Raw genomic sequence first — 21672 nt, forward strand, 5'->3', positions numbered from 1 at the left:
TTCCTTACAGGCCTATATTAAGCAAATGACAAATTCTGTTATTTAAATTCAGATGTAGCAAAAGTCCAATTTATAAATACTTAAAAAAAAATATTTAACCATACCTGAAACCTATTTACAATTTCACATTAACCTTCAGGGAAAAACCGTAGTTTACATTTAAACACTGAAAACATCTCTATGGTTATCACAGACTGGAGACATTTCTCTGCTGCAGAACATATGACTAACAATTATTACTTCATATCAGCCTCTCACACCAGATTACTCTTTACTGGAATTAAGCTGCTTAATGATAACCATTTTCTCCATGATAGCTGGCTATACCAATACATCATAAGGAGGAAAAAATAATTCAGGTAATTTTTAAAATTCTGACCTAAATATGTTCCAGACCCAAATTAAAATCCTATGTTATAATCTCCCTGAAAGATAAATCAATATGCCTTTATGTTCATAGATTAGAATGATGTGATTTATAAACGAAACTGAGGGATAGGAAAAAGGAAAACTAACCAGAAGAGATGAGGGAATAATAGGCATTAACTGGGACTGTCCCTGGCAAGTTGGTACACATGGTTACCCTACCTACCAAAGACCTATTCGTAGGAAGCTGTCCTTAGGACCCTAATATCAAGTTTATCTAAATGGTAAAAATAAGGTGACAATTAACTATGTATCTCAGTTTCTTTTACCTGTGGAATGGACAAAATATTATCTTCTCACCAATTTAAAAATACTTTACTGGGACAAATGCTGAGTAGTCGCTGTGTGATACTAAGCACTTTGCAAATGAAATATGCTGAAGGTGTCAGCCCTAATGAAAACTATTAACTGAAAAGCCTGGTTTTTCTTTAAAAGCCATTAAGAAGTCCAGAAATATCTAAAACTCTTTGAGGACTCATGAATAAAGGCAAAGTCTATTATAAATATATATTACATACCATTATTTTGTCATATGAAAGGTTCTTTTACAAATATCATTGGCGCTCTTTCCTCTTAAAACCTTCTATATAATTTTAAGAATTAAGATTTTTAAAAATATGTGTATCTTAGCAAAAGAAAATTACACAGGAACTGCAAATAGATATTAAAAGACTTAGGTTAAGCTATTTTAAAAACAGACAATTTATTTACCATCTTGATTCAGAGGTAATAAAAGCAATAACCTCCTATGGCAATCTCTGAAAGAGAAGAGTGATTTCAGCAATGTAACTGTGGGTGGTTGTACCAGTACAATTCAACATTACAATAGTAATAGTAAGGATAATGTGGCTAGATTACCTACCACACTGCGAATAAGTGGGGGTCAATAGCAACCCCTATTGAAATGTACCACTCACTCAAGTAAGTGTTAATGGCAGTTTCAGCAAGCATTAATAACCTGAATGAGTATGTTCCTTAAAGCAAGAGGCAGTACAATCTTGTTTCATGTGTATTCTATCATCAGCACCTATTATTATGATAGCCACTCAATAGGAACTCAGAAGTGCTTAATTACCATGATTAAAATAGGAGGTTATGTTCTTAGAGGAATTAAGTTTGTAAGATAAAAATGCTAATGCAAAGACCTTAGAATTTCAGGTAACGTTTTGAGTTCTTTTAATGTTAGTCTAGTATTCTAATTAAGAGATGTGAAACATTACCATATTAACTCCACAAAATACAGTAAAAGGGCTACTATAGTAATAATGGCAGTTGGCTAACATTTATTAATTATTATGTAACAGCTTGGTAAAGACTCAGGCACAGAAACAAAGGGTATAAATCCTTCTTTGTGAGCAGCTCATTTTATTGATCCTTCCCAATGAACTGGTAGAATGCTTAAATACACTGATAGGAGCTGCTTAAATACACTGATAGGAGCCGTAGGTGAACTTCTCAGAGCACTTTCTGACTTACTGTTTTACTTCACCCTGGGATCTCCTAAAGGTCTTGTTATTATTAGGGGGATCATTTAGAGGACCTCTTGAGGTCAGTTCTTTTTCTATGGCACTATATCAGTACTAACTGACCCTGAGATTCCATGGATGACTTCTGAGCTGACTCTGTCCAATATTCCAAAAAGAGGAAAATCTGTCAAGTCTGTAAGGACCATGTTTCATAAAGCAATGATTCCCCTACATGACAGAGAATGAGAACCAAAGAACCATTTTAAGAAGTAAGGATATTCAAACTCCAAACCAGATCACTAAATCTGGATAGAGTTGAGACCTAGAAATGTGAATTTTAAAAACTTCCAGCTAGGCCTGATGATCAGCTGTGTTTGGGAAGCACTTGCAGAAAAAAAGCAATTTTGAAAATAGACATACTGGCTTCTAGATTTGAGGGGTTTACTTTATGAAACTGATGGGCTAATATAATACTATACTATTCATTTCTGAACATGGAAAAAATCATATACAAGTAGGGCTTCGAATAAATATACCTACCAGCTGGTTTTATTCATACTACTTTTTAAATAACACTGTAAAAAATGTTTCTAATAGAAAGAAATTAATGCACTAGTTAAAATCTCTATTTGAAGTAAACCTCATGGCTGTTTAATGGATGAAAATATATTTGCAAAAGCTTCTCTAAAGAAGTGTTATTCTGGGGAAATAATTTTTGTCAAACTATTCAGAAAGACTACCAAATCATATCTGAAGACATATGCTTTACCTTTGGCAAGCTTAACAGACTTTAGGGCTAGACTCTTCTGAATAATCCAATCCCACTTTTTCTGCAAGAGGTAACAGAGGCCCAGAAAGGTTTAAATAATTTACTTAATGTCAAACAGCTACTTAGTATAGAGCCCAAACTAGACCCAAGTCTTCCACAAGTTAATTTTCCTTAAACAAATAAAAACAAATATTATAATTTTTCAAGATGCACAATTACAGAAGATCGACAGCTTCAAGATTTAGAAGTTGCATTTATCTCTACAGGATTATAATCTGGTTTTTGGTTTTTTTTTGCTTACTTATTTTCTATTTTGTCTACAAAAAATACATATTAGTTGATAAGTTTAAAAAATACCTACCATTTCATCTGGTGCTCCATGGCGATCAAACTGGTAAAATGATGCTACACAAGTAATAATCCACCAGCTAAAACCTAATGGATCCCTGGGTCGGATTACAGGCACAGAACGACGTCCTCCGTCACTTGGTGTTTCAAAGAGTGTTTTAAGTAGTTTATTCAACCAATTCCAAAATGACTATAGAAACAGAGGTAATACTCAATTCAGTTAAGACACTAATCCAATAATCTTTGATTTAGTCTTTTCCATTTTTATAATGAAATATACACACAAAAGAGAATACAAAACATACATACAAAACTTAAATAACACAAATACCCAGGTTAAGAATTAGACCGTAATAAGTACTTCAGAAAGATCCTAATGTTCCCACAATCACAGCATCCCCAGGTAACCATTATCTTGACTTTTATAATAAATCATTCCTGTTTTTGTTAAGCTTTGACACGTAGGTATAGAAGCAAAAATCACATCGTTTAGTTCCCCCCCTTTTTAATGCATGTTTGTGTTCTTAGATGGTTTGTTTCTGTTCTTTTGTAACTTGCTTCTTTTCCTCAGTATGTTTCTGCGATTCACCCATATTGAGTAAGCAATAGTTCACTGGTGTTCCAATACATGGACTATATGATAAATCTTTTACCTAATTTACTGTTGTTGAACTGTTTGTGAGTTTTCATAAGATTTTTATCTAGGTGTTTGTCTATTTCATAGAAATATTCAAGTTAATAAGCATAAAGTTGTTGACAATACCTCGATGTTTTTTAGTATCTGCAGAATCTGAAGTCATGTTCCCTTTTTTTTGGTAATCATCTCAAAAAAATTATACAATTTTAGTGACCTTTCTGAAGAAACCAACTTTTGGCTGTTTTGATCTTATGTATTGATTAGATCATCTTTGTTATTTTCACTTTCATAAATGTTTTGTTTTATTTGCTTTTACTTTCTTTGGTTTAGTATTCAGGGATTTTCTTTCCTAATCTCTTGTGATAAATTCTTAGCTCATTCATTTTCATTTGTATTTAAAATTATGAATTTCCCCCTAATTACATCTTTATATGTAGTGTATATATATATATATATATATATATATATATAAATATAAAACTAGTAGTAGTATGCTGTCACTTACTTGAAAGTATTTTATAATTCCCATTGTATCTTCTTTAACCTATGGGTTGTTTAGAAATATATCTCAATATTTCTCAGTATATGTATATTTCTCCTTGTAGTTGTCAATTTTCATTTTCTACACTTAATACCATGTTATTAGGCATACGAAAATATAAATTTGTCTTATCTTTTTGGCATACTGAACCTTTTATCAATATGAAATGATTCAAGGCTTTGGTTGGTTTTAAAGTCTAGTTTTCCCCAATATTAGTTTAATACATTATTTTTCTTAAATCATGTCTATCAATTCTGAACCCTTCTGCCTTTCATGTTTTAGATTACCTCTTGTAAACAGTGTTTTGAAAGTACATCTTTTAAATGAGCCTTTAGTAATCCACCTGCAATTAATGTAATGTAATCATACATGTAATTTTAAATCTGCCACCTTATTCTGTATTTGTTTGTATTCCTATTTTTTCCACCAACATCTCCCTCTTGCCTTCTTTTGGGTTGAATATTTAATTTCCCCCCTCTACTAGCTTGTAAGTTAAACTGCCTCCTTTATCTTCTTTTACTGATTACCTTAGAAATAACAGCACACATCCAAAGGTCTTGTTAATATAAATTTTTGCTCTTCTCTTAGACAAAACAAGGACCTTGAAATACTATAACTCATTATGTCTTATCAAATTTATATGCCAGTATTACTCTGTACTATCTTTGTTTTAATCCCACTAGCTATATTACTGATTTATACAAAATTTTGCCTTTTTTTCCTCTTTATTCAGACTCTCCCCCATTCTAGCATCATTTTTCTTTCGCCTAAAATATATCTTTAAAGATTGCTTCCATCTTATTTGAAAGAAATTTATTTCAATTTTCATTGAAAATAGCTTTGTTTCACCTCATTCTTAAAAGATTTTGCTGGGTGAAGAATTTTAGGTTGATAATTATTTTAATACAGTAAGGATATCATTCCCACTGGCTTCTATTGCTATTGAGAAGTCAGCTAATTTCACTCTTTTTAAGGTAACATTATTATTATTTTTGTCTGAATGCCTTTAATCTCTTTTCTTCGTCTATGAAGTTCTACAGTTTCACTATCATGTATCTGGGTGTGTTTTTCTTTGTATTAACCCTAGTGGAATTCACTGAGTTTCTTAACATGATAGCTTACATTAACACTAGAATCTGCAGTCATTTTCTCTTCAATCTTTTCTCTGTTCCACTTTCTACTTCCTTCCCTTTGGAGCTACAATTAGAAATACATAAGACATCCTCCCTATTCTCACATGCTGCATTTTGCAGCCATGTCTCTTCAGTTTCTTTTATCTGTTTAACAGTTTTTCAGAAAAGATCTTTAATGATCTTGAGATTTTTGAAGAGTATAGGACAGTTATTTAGGTGTGACTGGTGTTTCTTCACTGTTAGATTCACATTATACATTTTTGGCAGGAAGACCAAAGAAACTATTTTTTATTCTGTCAAAGTTTATCATATTGAGAATATATAATAGCGATTTGTCCTATTATTAGTTAACTTGGATTACTTTGTTAAGGTCGTATGTGCCTGATTTCTGGCACTGTAAAGTTACTGCTCTCTTTGTAACCGATAGATATTCTGTAGTTACTTAACGAGCTATGTTTGTTTTCATCATACTTTTGGCAGCCATTGATGATTCTTGCCAAGACAACTACATGGGGGTGTCAACTGATGATTTTCTAATTCCATCATTGCTTCAATTTTTATTAGGAAGAGTTTCCTTTTCTCTGTTTATCTGTTCACTTATTTTTATCAGTATGGGCTCACAAATTCTTATTGTGCAGATTACAATCCTTTGCTATCATTTACTTCGTTGGTCCAATTATCCCAGGTTTGGCATCTGAGATATCTTCATGTTGGCACTTGTGTCCTTTTGACGCATGCTCATTATTTTTTTTAGCACCTCCTTAGTTTCTGGTGAAAATGTCCCTGGTTCATTTTTTGTTTTCCATGCCCCAGCCTGAAATGAGTCATTTGCCAAAGAAGCTTTGCTTTCTTCAACTAGAGAAGAGTAATTCCAAAACCAAGACATAGCTGCAATTTTCTTAGTTACTCAGATATCATCATTTCTAGGCTCACCTAGTGGATAAGATAATGTATGTCTGTATACACACACACAAACACACACACACACACACAAACACATACACACACACATCTAGATCTGGTCCTAATGTTTAAAAACCATTACTTCATATTAAAACCTCAAATTCTACTCCAACATATTATTGGTCACTCTAGCTTTCCCTCTTTCTGTATCTATAACTCAATTTTCCAGCAGTGACAAAACTGGCTCAAATTACCCACAAAACATTTATTAATTTGCTCAGTCCTAGAATAGAAATAGAATTAAAATTGCTCACCCATATATAACACTGTAAAAGACAAACTGTCTAACAACAGTCCATTATTTACAATTTTTTATAATTCATTTCTCATTAGTACATAGTTAAAATAGTACATTCCAAGTTACCTAAGTCAGTCGCCTCCCACTCCAAGTTAATGACCTGTAATGTAGTCAGGTTCAATTGTTTCTCTTTATTATTCCATTTAATCCCCCTTCCACACAAGTTGGTTTATTTCTGAAGCATATGAAAGATTAACATGGTTCTAAAGTCAGAACAACACATTTAAAACCTTCCCTTCCATTCTCACCAATCTCCCTTTCTTAGCCACGAATCTCAACAGCTCCTGATTTATCTTTCCAGTATTTCTTTGAGCACAACTAAATATACATATTTCCTTATTTTTCCTACTTGGCTGCACAAAAGGTAGAATCCTGTATTTTTTTTTTTGCACTTTTAACCTCATTTAATACATTTTGGAAATTACTCAACTATCACTTATCTTCCTCATTCTACTGTACAAATGCATTCCTTCAATGTGCAGATATACCATGGTTTAACCACTTCCCAGTGTATGGTTATTTGTTTTCTAAAATGCTTTTACAAACAATGCTGCAATAAAGAGCCTGATGCATATGCATTTCTGAACTGTTGCTGGTATATACTGAGGGTCAACTCCTAGAAGTGGGGTTACTTGTGAGTCATAAAATCCTTGGCCCATGCTTTTTCAATCCTTTTTTTTTATTGGCATTGGTAAGTTTTTATTTTATAGAAAATTTTTGTAACATTTTATATGTAATGCGCAACAGTGGCAACATATATACATAGTTCATATTTGACAGCTAAAATGTAATGCGTACAAGCCATATTGACTACGTTGCACACGGCATAACACAGGGGTCTCCTGCCTTATTCATGGTACTTTTGGGATTATGAGAATGCACATAAAATATATTTAGGCCTGTATTCCCCAAAAAGGGAGTAGATTATTTAGCAACTCCTTCATTTTCTTTTTCTAACTTCCTTAAACATGTACTTTTTTCATATAATCATGTGGTAGAAATAAACAAAAACTATGGTACCAAACAAATCTGCATTTGAAACCCAACTTTATCATATTGCGACTGCTACTGGAACACTTTACTAAACCGTACGCCCATTCTATTTTCTGGCACATAAAGAATGGCACTCAAGAAATACTAATTTTATGTCTACTAGACAATGAATGTTAGGTTATTAGGAAAACACTCGTACAGGTACATCCAGTATTAGCCAAATGCTTAGAATATTTTCTGGGATAAAAAATATTTCCTTGATCAAAACATTTTATTTTCCTTCTTGGAATTCCCACACAATTTAGAATATGTATGAATTCCCAAACACTCCTGAGCCACTACTAGGCTTCTCTAATTGCTTCTTATTCTGTCCCCCTGGGGAGCAGCATCCTGTTGCCTTCAAAAAGAGGTCAGCAGCTGCCCAGACAATGTATGAAAATAACTTAATAACTGTCAACTGCCTTTCCCTTTGGATAACTTCCTTAGAGGATTAGTTCTTTGGACACTAACCTGGTTGCAGAAGATGTCTCTTTCTCAGGGGGAAAACCCTAAACCTCAGTCTTTCTCTCCCTCATTCCAGGGAGAGGGTTGGGCAGGGAACATGGAGAAGGAACTAAATACTTCATTTCTGAACGAATGTTAGAGCGTGTGTGTGCACATGCACACATACACAGACACACACAAACACACAATTTCTTCTTGTAAAAAGAAAACTACATGCATTGTATAAGTCAGTGCTGTTACATTGCAAAGTTTTAAAATCCTTGTACAAGAGAGAAAAACAAATCTGACCTTAGATTTTCATATTTTAAGACAAATGAGTCTGGTTACTACATATAATGAAAAACAAAAATTATTTGGGTTAAATAATACATATTACCACACAAATTTCTACAACATTATATTTTATATTATGCCCACTTTTCTCTTAAAATCTAGAAAAAGACTAAACAACAAGTATGTACATACCCACATTAACTGTACTTGGTTTACACTTTCAAGACCGTAGTTTGTAAAATAAGAACAATTCTAAAGAAATTTAAAATTCTTAAACAATTAAGTAAAGCTTTCAGAAAATGGAAAAGTTGATATTTACCATGAAATAAATAAAATGAAGTGAAACATCTTGGCAAATAATCAAAAGCAAAAAAGTGCTAAGCCTTAGTAATATTTAAATTTCATTGTAGAAAGTTGAACTCTACTGACAAACCCATTAAAATGCCAGGAAAAAAATTCTTAAAAAGTAAAAATACATTATATTTATACTTTGTAAATTTACTACTAAAATAATAACCCAAAGTGAATGTAATACTTGTAAACCTGCAAAAACACAGAACTGTTAGTAAATTAGATGGCACCCAAGCCCCAAACTGTGGAAAATTGGGAAATTCAAAAACCTATAAAAAACCAAATGTACTTTTTCATGTAATGTAAATCACTTTAATTATCACTTCACAATGAATTTTTTGTACTCTGGCTATGGATACTTCTCTTTTTCTACTAATCCATAATACTTGAAATAAAGCCCCATTCTAAAGACTTGGCTCCAAATGAGGTGGAATTTGCTTCCCCTTCATGCTTTTCTTCCTCCCCCCTTGAAATAAGAAACCATAAAGGTGATTAATAGAAACCTATGTTTTATTTCTCCCCAAACTGAAATATGCTACACTTCCTGACTAAACTGTTTTCTGGCTTACTAGAGGGTATTAAATATTTTAACTTAGAAGTTTCTTGATAAAGCAAAAAAAAAGAACTTGAGAAAAAAAGAGTCAAATTTTGTACTTCCAGATGTTTCATATTACTAATTTAGGGCTAGAAATATAGTAGGTATTTAGTACTCAAGTGTTCTGTTTGATGGTTATTGCCTTATTATAAAGAAGGAACTCTAAGATTTTTCTTGGCCAAAACTACTGCATAAGTGTAATATAAGAGTCAGTAGCAATAACAACACATCCTTTTTACAACTTACTTCTGAAAGAGACCATTTACTTCTGTGGTCTAGAAGGTGAATGAGTAGAACCCACAACTCTTTAAAGCACGGACAAGGGCAATGGTGACTCACTAATGCTTCAGGAGGCCTGACCTACAGAAAGGATGACAATGAGTTACTGAAAAGAGAGAATTATGTATGCCACATATCTCTCCAAATATTTTAAAAGAATGATTTAGGGGACCTTAATATTTATGCTCAATTATATACAATTATATAAAAAAATGTGCAATGTCTAACTTTCAAAATAAATTCCCATTTAAAAACCAAAAGTACAGAATTAACTTAATTTTCAACTTTTAAAAAATGTCTGCTTTAATCATCTAGTCCAATGTTCAGGTAGCTTTTTCTGTTGAGTGCTAGACAGTAAATATTTGAGGCCTTATTGGCAGTATAGTCTTTGTCACAACTATTCAACTCTGTCATTGCTGTATCACATCAGTCCCAGATAAGAGGTTAAAAAAAAGGATGGGGCTCTGTTTCAGTAAAATTTTATTTATAAAAACAGGCGATATACTAAATTTGGCCTCAGGGCCAGTTTCCTAATCTTCAACTAATCCATCAACCACAATAAAAAGGCTTGTAATAAAAAGACTAGAAAATAAATCTTGACTCAGTGTAAGGCAGACTAAAAATTTTTACAATTCAGAATAAATACAATTATTAGGAATTATAAAGGTTAAACAGTTTTAAGTTGAGCATTTTTGTAACAAACATATCATCAAAGGCCCTAAATAACACAGAGAATATGTACTATATTTACAAGCATAGCTAGACTTCTGAAATTTGTAATACATTACTTCACATATGTTACATACAGATTTCTAACATAATACACAATAAGAGATAACTGTTAAGATATTACTATATCATATCTGGTTAATACACTAATAACCTTAATTGTAAACATAGAGACTAGATTTAAAAGGCACTAATGATAAATACATAAAACACAATCTAAATACTTAAAAAATTATAAATCCCAATTTCCCACTAGCAAGGTTTACGTTTGTAATCTGAAATAAGTGATACTAATCTAAAAATTTCCACTGCTTGAAAATGAACAAGTACTGTTGCACCTTTAAATCGTGGTCTGCATAAGCATAATTTAGTAAAAATAAGTAATTTCTCCAAAAATTCTAGATCTTTTATGAAAACAAGCAAACAAACCTCCCTCTAAATTTGTCAACTAATTTTAGTTAAGTACTTATTTATTATGTAACAAAAATATAACAGATTATTAAAGGGCTGGCCTTTCCTATTTAGACAGAAGTCAAATTTCTGGTTATTATAAACATCCTCTTTATTTTTGAAAGGATGGAAAAGGCTTTTTTTAAAATAAAAAAACCAGCTCTAAAACACTAATTCCAGACCATTTAAAAATACTTAAATCAAGTTCTTTTCCCATTCAACTCCCAGATAATAGTAAATATAAAATTAGAATAAAGAAACCATTTTAGATTAAATTCTTACAGATTAAACCACACACAGGACATTAAGTACCAAAAATACAAATAAACTCTTAAAACATTACCTTATCATACCTGTTGAGTGACAGGTTTATTAAATCACAAAGGAGATTTTCACAATGTTCTTCAAATAGGCTGACATTGGTTAAATTGTCACCTGCCAGATTCATAAACTGATGGCTATATACAACTTGTTCTAAAAACATAATAAAACAAATTCTTTTTAAAACCACAGTACATTTTACTAATTTAGAAAGAGGAAAGTGACTATACATCTTTAAAATAACTTTATAACAAAACTATGACATATATAGTTAAAAGCAAAGTTTTTTGCAAATAATAAACTTGAGGACAATTTCTTTGTTATATGAGCACTGATAAACATCACCTAAAAAAACGTTTTTAATCATTCCAAATACCATTTAGTAGGCTTCTCTTTTCCTAATGTGGCCATCCTTGAAAAGCAACAGTGCAACACCATTTAAAAGAAAAAAATAAAAGGCAACACTAGAAAATCTTCACCAATAGTTCTAACCAATAAAACCCTTAAAACATTATTCTTTTAAACAAATACTGATAAACTAACCAAGTGCAGTTGTTCTGTTGTGTGAAATAAAGCAAAACAAGGTAACAGATAACAAAATTGGTATCTGTATCAGAGTTATGTCCAGCTGGGTATTGCTCCTAGCAAATATTACTTGAAATACAGAGGCCACATATAAGCAAAATCATGTATTCATGAACATCTTTGTATGTTTGTATATATGTACATATGTATACATATACACATATACATTTTTTAATTTATTCATTGGAAAGCAGGCATTAGGTAATGGATGTCTTTATAACATAAATAATAAGTTACAACTAAGCAATATTTACAGAATATTGCTAAATTGATAATGGAACCTAATGGTGCCAAAAACAAAAAGGCAACATATGATATAAAAAATTAGAATCCATAACATATATAAACTCCTAAATATTAAAAAAAAACAAAATTTGCGTAAGATAATGAACAAGTAATTAATAAAGCAAATATAAAAAGACAATAAAATTATGTAAAGATATTCAACTTCACTGGTAATAAATTATAAAAATAGAGATTCAATATCATTTTCATGTATTAGTTGACAAAAAATATAATTAACTGATAATGTCCACTACTGGTAAGAGTATGAGGCAAAGGCACACCCTTGTATATATAAATTGGGGAAACTTATTGTACTTGAAACACAGCAGTGATAAAACATTATAACCACAATGTGCCACTCTTAAGAATCTACTCTACAGATTAACTTGGACAAGTATTCAAAAATGTATATGTACACAAGGATGTTCAGTGATATATTATTTGTACTATCAAAAAAAGGGAAATAAATGAAATATTGAAAAACAGACTTGGCTAAACAAATTATGATAGATCTATAACATACAGTCCCTAAATAAATAAAATAGAAGTATATGTATTAACACAAAAAGATCTCCAAAAAACTGGTAAATTAAACACTACACAGAACAGTATGATGATACCATTTGTGGTTAAAAATAAAAACATAAATCCTACCATGAGTTTCTATATATGTATACCAATAAACAGTAAGGAAATACGGAAAGATAAATGGACCAACTTGTTCGCGTTAGTTATCTCTGGAAAAAAGGAGTAAGATTTTCACATTTACTTTGGTTATTATTTGACGTAAACAAAAATCAGAACACATGAATTCTTTGTGTAATTTTAAAAAACAAAATTAAAACGTTAAAAGATTTTTAAGAAGAACATAAGTAAGATATTCATAAACTTACTCAATTTTTCACCAAGCATGTGAAGAATTTCTAGCACCAGCCAATGAATATCCAAGTGGAGATGTAATAAATGCCATGATGGTGGGAAAAGCTGTGAATGACATTATCACCTGTGACTGAAAATTCACAATATTTTATCGCTTGTCACACACTCCTCTAAAAGTGCAGGATAAAGAATCAATTGACCTATCACTATTCAAAAGCTCAGCAAAAGCCTTTGTCTTGTTCATTAGAGGTTTTTTCCACCGGAGACCTTGGAAAGCTGGATATATTTTCATCTGATGGTTTAAGACAGGCCCACCTTGAGGCTGCTGAACAGCCTTGCAAAGGTCCCTTCCAACCAACCGCTGATTCTACTACAGCTACAAGGCAGTAAAAGAGTTGTTTTAAAATGCTTATTTTCATGATGTGGTTTTACATTTTTACTTGGAAGTATGTTTTTAAAGGTAATGACTACCCAGGAACTCCTATCAATTTTAACGGGAGAACTTTAGACTGTCATGTAGACACTACTGTCATGCCATTAAGAAACTGAAGTTAAAAGTGGTGAAGAAATTTACCTCTCAATTCATGCATTAGGATTCAAAACTAATTCTGATTCAAAAGCCAGTGCTCTTTGGAACTACTATGCTGTTGTAGGTTATCAATAACTTTCCTCCAGTCAACAGTAGTATCACTATAAAGATACAATGATATACATGCTCTATTAAGACAACTAGGAAGAATGATGGAGGGGGACTCACCTATCAAATATGCAAACAAAATAAAATTTGACATTAATAAAACAGTATTAGCTCAGGAATAGATAATAAACAGCAAAATTAGGGAAAAGAGAAATGCATAAACATTTCAACTCAGTCAGAAAACTGAGTCCATCAATTAAAGACAGGTATATTAACTTACTCATTTGCTATAAAACTCATGTTAGATTTCCCACCTCACAGCGTATTTTTTAAAAAGAGAAACTTAAAAAGAGAAATGTAAAAGGCAAGTATGTTTTTAACAACAGCAGAGATGATACGGAAGAAAAAAACTGACAAACATAACTATATAAAAAAATCCATCTACTTGGCAAGACAGTTTAATTGCTGAAAAAGAAAGTAAATGAAGATACTTGTAATACATAATACCCAACGAATAATATCTCTAACTTTTAAGTTCCTAAAATATAATAAAAGCAGATGTTCAACTGAAAATACTGAGTCAATACTTTCCACACATGAGGTTGATAAAATATAAGAACTATGTAAGTAAACTCTCGGAATATGCTTTTTGTTTCTTAAGATTTTTTTGCTATGGTCTCAGAAAAGAACAATATTTTAATATACAATTTTTTTATGAGTTGAAGACTACATTCCCCTACCTTAAATATTAAATGCTCTGATATTCAAATAACCTCTCTTTTTATATGTGCCTAATTAAAAAGCCCATGAAAGGCAACACTGAATTTGAGGACTCTTGACACACATTCTTTGTTTCTGCTGCTAGATAAGTTATTATTTTATACTTAAGCATTTGATGGACATAGAGAAAATGAAAAACAATCCAGTGTATACAGAGACTAAAATGAAGGAAAAATATCCTCCCACACAACCTATCCATGTCATTATTAAATGACATGATTAAAAGCAATTACCTGTTTTCTATGGTTTACACATATTAACCTGTGAATTCAGCTGGAACTCTACTTTCATTATTACATATATTGATCCCTGATAAGAGTCAATTTTTTTTAAGCTTTATGGAAATACACAAACATTTACTTGTTCCTTACATTTTGGCAGACATGTTCCTAAAACCTGAGTGTTATTCAAGTTGATTAAGTTAAACAGAATTGAAGAGTTTGAAAGTTCAGGGAATCGCACGGGGGATGATAATTTGTCACTCCTATAAGCTCACCCTATGGAGAATGCGTCAATTACATCTATAAGCTGCTATACATCATGCTAAAAATACACATTTTTAAAAACCAAACCTCAGAGAAGATGATTATCACAGGTAGAAAAAAAAGTGGCATTGTCAAAACTATCTTAATTATATTCCTGAAAAGGTCTCAGAAGTCAGAATGAACACAATAATGTGGTTTGAAAGTGTAACTTTCAAAAGGTGATCTTAAAACTTCTTATAATATAACCGGGGTTTATACAAGATAAAGTGAGAACAATGATACAAATTTTAGAAAATAAACGGTTATTTCATTTGCTTTGAAACTTTTAAACATTTACACAGTTATTGCAAGAGAACAACTATCACTGATTCAGTATATACTATGTTCTACGCACTTTATACATTTTTACTTTATTCTTCCAGCACCTTTAGGAAGCTATACAGTTATGCAGATGGAAAAACTGAGGTAAAAGGTCTTACTTGCCCATAATAAAAGGAAGAATGGGAATAAAGTAAAAATAAGAAAAAAAAAAAGGAAAAAGGAGGAACACAGGCAGTCTGGTTCCAGAGTTGCAAAATTTCCCTCATTTGTGACTGAATATTCCTGTGGGGAGAAAAACTAATAATTTAATAATTAAACAAGTCAAACCTTAATCTGATTTTGATTTGCAAATGCTCCTAGATTAACACTGGGCAGTTCAGACAGATGTCCTATATACAAGAGTAACCCACGAAGTTCATCGATCAAGACTGAGGGAAGCTGTGCCTCTAAAGCCTCATAGGGATGAACAGGAACATGACTCTCAGCATTCTGCGCTTTCAAGGACCTAGAAAGCAATTAGATATAATAAACAATGAGAGTCTGGATGGACACGTACTGGGAAATTCACGCAGTGATCGAAACACTCGTCTGACATCATACCTGAAGATGAAAACTTTAACATAATGAAGAAATGTTACACACTGCTGCCTGACATTGTCTGCCTTGCAGTGCAGGGTTGATATCTGTCCTGAAATCAAAATAAATAGTGTTAATCATAGCTTAAATCATCAGTGGGCAGTGGCAAAAACATCTGTAAGCCGCACAAGCAGCAATTTTCTTTTAATTTTTTCCACTGATTCCTATATGGTTCATGCAACTCCCCCCAAAAGCTGCTTTTATTAAGGTCACCAATGAAACCCATGTTGTCCAAACTAATGGACACTACCTGTCCTCAAGTAACTTGCCCTCAAAGAGCACTGGCTACACCTGGCTTCACTGACACCACATGCTGCCAGTCTTTCTTCCTCACCTGTCCTTTCTCGTACCTCTCCTTTACCGGCTTCTCCTCCTCAACTCTACCGATGCGCGGGCTACTCGGGACTCGGTCCGGAGTCCTCCCCTCTCTGCACACTTCTTCCTGTATGTTTGATTTCATCTGTTTCTTAATTTTTAAATGATGACTCCAAAAGGTTTACCTATATTCCAGGCCTCTCCTTTGCACTCCAGACTTTGCAGTGTCATACTGAGAACCATCTCTGTACTTGGATTGCTCAATGCAAATAAAACATTCTTGACTTCTTCCAAAACCTGTTCATGCTGCCCGTGTTTTCTCCATCAATTATATTGTGCAGTTGCCTATCTGTCATTCTTGGTTTTTCCACTTCTTTCAAATTCATACTTAATGTATCAAAGTCCTATTAAGTTTACCACCAAAATATACCTCCAAACTATCCGCTTTCCCTGTAATCTCTTGAATTATGGCAACAGGACTCCTTATAGATCTTCCCACATACGCTTTGCCTCTCTAAAGTCAAATCTGCTTTAAATGGATATCAGTATCTGTTCCTCCTAAATTAAAACCCATAAAAGGCTATCTACTGTAAGTAGAGTGAAATCAAAATTCCTTACAACGTTATAAAGCCCCAAATTACTAATAGTTCCTGTTTTTCTCCCAAGTTCAATGCATGCCACCTTTCCCTCACTTCAATATTTACATCAGTACAAATCATTGGAGTGGTGACTATGTGCAAAATCCTGATAACCACTATAGGGTTACTTTCCCTACTAAGTAAAAGCAGAGAAAACATGATGAGAATTATATGCAAAAAATTATCATCCATATTTAAAGCACAACTTATTTCTAAATTTGAATTCAAATGAGCAAACATGGCCAACTAGACTGTCAAAACCAACAGGAGCATAAAGTTACCATACAAATATCTATATATTATACAGTGTAGTTTATTTTTATAGCATAAGTATATCTTATCTACAAAAGCTATAAGATCCCACAGTTTCACAATTCTCAGCCCATTAAGGCAGTACTCTCCAAAAAACATCTGCTAGGAACTTTAGCATCTAGCCAAGATGGAGTAAAAGGAATCAGATTTACCCATCTCCTGCCTTAAATTAAAAAAAACAAAAACAAAAAACAGGAAAACAATATAAAACAACAGTTTTCAGACACTGGACACCGGTAATACAAGACTGCTATCTCAGAGAGAGGTAGTGGGTGAAATTGCAATATTTCCAGAATGTCTTGTCTGGCATTAATGCATCTCTATATCAATAGGTGTTTCCAAGGAGTGGAGAGAAGTAGTCCATCTGCATATCAATAGGTGATTACAAGGGGGAGTGAGGGCTATCTCAACCGGAGGGGATCGGTGGGGTCCCTTTTTGCAGTTGGTTCGTGAGAGACAGGCGAGCAGAAGTGGATGGCTGCTTGTAAGCAATAAATGGGTTTCCCCGACTTTATTTCTCTCTTTGACTGATTTTGGTTTCAGGGGTAATTTGGCCAGGGCTGGGAGAAAGATTTTTCCCCCGGAGTTACAGAGGGTCAGTCCTAAGACTGTACCAGCTTCCTACTTAGAGTTTGCAGGCTGCAGCCCAGAGAGAGAGAACCCAAACACTGCCTGAATCACTGTGTTGTGAAGATCTGAGTATAGGGATACCTAAATGTGCAGGGCAAAACTACAAAAGAAGAAAAAAAATACACAAAAAAAGAGTTCTGGAGAGTTGTACAGAAAGTCCCCTCTGAGCCTTTGGCTGATTACCTATCTTTTCAAACATGAGAAAAAATTACTCAAGGCCAGAGAAAAATACCAGAAAATAATTCCCTACAAAGCTTACACAGGACAGGGACTAGTTCAAGTTCCCAAGAGTAAGATTGGAAAAAATGTCATAATACAGCAGAAAGAGTCCTCAGAATCTTAGTAGAGCTACAATAACATTAGACTGAAGACTACTTTTTAAAGTTGTAATAAAATTTTAAACATTCCTCAAAAAGATCCAATGGATTACAACTACTCAACAGTAAGCCAGAACAAAATTCAACAGTAATTATGGGACTACAAGAAAATCTAAAAAGCAGAAATACAAAATCTACAATGCTCATCACACAATAAAAAATTCTTAAATATTTAAAGGAGTAGAAAAATACACCACAAAACTAAGAGAAAAATCAATCAGTATGAACAGACTCATAAATGACACTAATGAAAGAACCTGTATTCAATGAAGTTAACAACAGCAGTTAAGACACACACTCCACACGTTCAAATGGATGGAGAAAAGCACAGGGACAGAAATGGAAGATATTTTTTAAAAATTCAAATGAAATGCCTAGAAGCAAAAAAATACAAAATCTGAAGAAGGGGTAATACCAAACAGCTATGTTTAAGGACAGAGTATCAGCAAAGCATGCATTACTATGTATATTGTTCTGCCCCAACTAGAAAGCAATCTAGGGAACATAATAAACATATGTACTTCAGTAAGTGAGCCTATAAAAAGGCTTCCTGGGGAGGGTTGAGGGCCAAGACAGCAACATGACATCGCTGCACGGATAGATGTAGGCATGGGTAAGATGATCTACAGACAATCTTTAATATTGCTAACTTGTCTAACAAATCTATCATTAAAAGTTTTTAAGCAACAAAAACAGCCAAAATGCCAGTGTAACAAATAAGAGCTTCAACAGTCTACTGTAGTGGTTTTAGGTCAATAAGTGCTTTTCAAGAAATAATCTTACATAGTAAATGACTTCCATGAACTCAATTTAATGAAGTCACCCTATATTGCACAAGTATTTTTGCTGTTTCCACTATAACCTTTTAGAGGCTCTGCAGAGGTTTGATTCTCTGGCATGGTTTACTAAGACAACTGTTAATTTCAACCCTCTCACACACACTCTGATCCAGCCATACATCATTAGTACTTACTTCCTGTTCCCTGAACTTGTATATTTTTACACAACTCAATGTCTTTGTCTATACATTTGCTTCTACTTGGCACTCTTCCTCCCCAAAACTTTCCCAAAATCTTTTGCATCACTAATTTCTCCTCATGCTTGAAGACCCAGATTTGCATCAGTCAGTAATGCACACATACACAGTTGAAGCCGTGTACCATATGTACAGACCAGCTTGTACATATCTCCATCACTACACTCTTCCACTTGCTGTGCTAACCTATGCTTGCACATCTGCCTTGCCTGTCTTACTCAACTGCAAACTCTGGAGCAATATATTTTCTCACCTTGGTTCATAAGCACCTTACACAGTACCTGGCATGAAGCAGGAACTCAGACGACAATGAAACAATATTCAACATTTCCTGACACATACTGAAAAAACCAACACATCAAACAGCCCTGACAGCTGATAGCTAACAGCTAAGCCATGATGCTCTCTATTGAAATTAAACAGTTTTTACAAAATATAAAAAATAATCAGACAAGGCCACTCCATGATTATGGTGAAACAAGACTTTAAAAACAAAACATCTCTGTAAGCATGTCTGGACACAGAAACAGAGCACTCACACAGAAACAAAATATAGAAACAGAACATCCCCCTCTTTCAGTTAACAGGACTGTTGTTTCTTTAATAAGAGCCCTCCCTGGCCTCCCTTTGTCCCGCCTCCTAGGTAAAAAATAACATAATCAATCATCAGATTGGCCCTAATTCTACAGCAATCAATCCAGAATGAAGTCCTTGTCCCCACTGACTCTACCCAAACCCAGCCAGCATGAGCACAAACCCGATCACAAGCCCCATCCTCTGCTTGTTAAAGGAGAAGCCCCAAATGCTCCTCGTTGTGTGTACCGCCCCCTGGCTTTGGTAAGCTACTACACCTTTCTTTGACCAAAGGTGTGTTCCAGGTGATGTTCAGTTGGTAGACAAGACTGATGACAGACTAGCATAAGCAATGAACATGGATTTTGTCATTTAATCCTCGTAAGAATTCAATGAGGTGGGAACTCTTACCTGGTGTGAGACCCACCATTAGCTAGGGTTGGAACCCAGGCTGCCAACAGTCATGATTCTAAACACCACACTGTACCAAAAATGCCAAAGGAGAAGCTACTAGCCCACATTAAAACACACTGCCCTTCAATGCCCCTCATTACCTTACTATACTTAACCCCTCCCCTCCCCTAACTACCCCAAATCAGTAATCCATTAAATGTCAAAAACCAACAAAAGGAGATGGGGAAGACAGCACAAGGCCTGGTACTTTGTTTTCCTCTTATTAAGTTCTCCACCCCACTCCCCACCCCCAAAGCACATTACTAATTCAGTCAGAAATGTTTAGTCTTAAATCAATTTTAATACAGATTGGAGAAGTACTATAAATCTCAGCCACAACAAAATTTAATTATAATATTTTTTCTGAACACAAAAAATACTATATCCTGACTTTCTGACATAATTATTCTTCTATATTATTATGCTTTCCCAATTACTATACATTATGGACCCACGTGAAGTCACTGTAAGGGGATTCCATTCCTTTTTGCCATCAAACACATTTAAGACTTACCAAAATCACAGTTCGCCTGTAGTAAAGTTTCCAAGTTGTACAGCTGCTGCCTAATTTGAAAAATGTAAGGTGAGAGTTAATTTTAGAATAGGTTAAAGAATGTAACAATTACACAGATAATGTTTTCAAATCTTTTACACAGCTTCAATGCCTCTCATTTGTGAATATGTGTAATACTTCAGATGCTTACTTACAGGGTTAGCGCCAAATAGTGGAGACTAGGATGATAAAACATGAGTTTTGCCTGACTTTCAAAAAAAATTTCCCTTAAAATCTTCATGCATCTCAAAAATTACACTCAATATCAAAGATTTCACTCTCAAGGAGATACTACTTTTATCTTCAAGTTTAAGATACTTTTATATAACACATACTAGGTTAACAGTTATATAGTAAGATGTTAAATTGTATCATACAGTCATATAATAAGAGTTCAGAAAAGGAATAAAATAACAGACTAGAGTTATTGGGGAAAGGTATATTTATTACTATGTTCCACTTTATTTCCTGAGAGTAATCTCTTGCCATTCTTCCTAGTAACCTGTCAACTTCTTAAAGATTGAACCATATTCATGACCTATTCCCTGAATAAAGATTCAACTTATCCTATAATGTTCAGGATTAGAGAACCCCTCATGCAGCCTGTTCTCCCAATAAAACAAAGAACATGGCACAGATACAATAATATCTCTTGGGATTTCATGGACAAGGTTTCATGGGATAAGGTTGAGAGGAGAAGTCCCTCTACCTTTCCATTTTCATTTAAATGTACCATATATATATTCTAAATGTTTTTTTTGGATAATAATTTGCCTTCAATAACTGTATTTCAGAAACATTTAAAATCTGAATATGGGGTGGGTTTTAAATGAATTATAAATTGAATTATTTCAATTTATGTTAAGTGTGATAATGAGATACTGTTTTTTGAAAGTTTATATTTTTAAGAAACACATACTGAAATATTTAAGGGTAAGATGACATGATGCCTGAAATTTGCTTAAAAATACTTCAGCCAAAAAGAAGAGGAGAAGGTTGTGGGTATTATAGTAGTATTATTGTAGTATTTCCCGAATATCTCTCCTGACTTTAGTGCTAGTTCATCTGCATATCAACAGGCATTCCTCAGGGGTGGAGAAA

At 33.4% G+C, this 21672-nt stretch overlaps 1 protein-coding gene across 2 annotated transcripts in view; it reads right to left on the reverse strand.

The window, feature by feature from the left end:
• The window catches only part of MMS22L (MMS22 like, DNA repair protein), a 113592-nt gene that overhangs the window by 89293 nt on the left and 2627 nt on the right, over positions 1-21672 (reverse strand). For both annotated transcript variants that reach the window (XM_036890345.2, XM_036890344.2), the window contains exons 4-10: positions 20533-20582; positions 15649-15736; positions 15376-15553; positions 12840-12930; positions 11099-11229; positions 9544-9657; positions 3023-3199 (exon numbers count right to left, since the gene is read on the reverse strand). In XM_036890345.2, the coding sequence (XP_036746240.2) occupies positions 3023-3199; positions 9544-9657; positions 11099-11229; positions 12840-12930; positions 15376-15553; positions 15649-15736; positions 20533-20582 (829 nt within the window). The remainder of the gene's footprint in view (positions 1-3022; positions 3200-9543; positions 9658-11098; positions 11230-12839; positions 12931-15375; positions 15554-15648; positions 15737-20532; positions 20583-21672) is intronic.

This window comes from Manis pentadactyla, chromosome 12 (assembly GCF_030020395.1).
Source record: "Manis pentadactyla isolate mManPen7 chromosome 12, mManPen7.hap1, whole genome shotgun sequence".
Lineage (NCBI taxonomy): Eukaryota > Metazoa > Chordata > Mammalia > Pholidota > Manidae > Manis > Manis pentadactyla.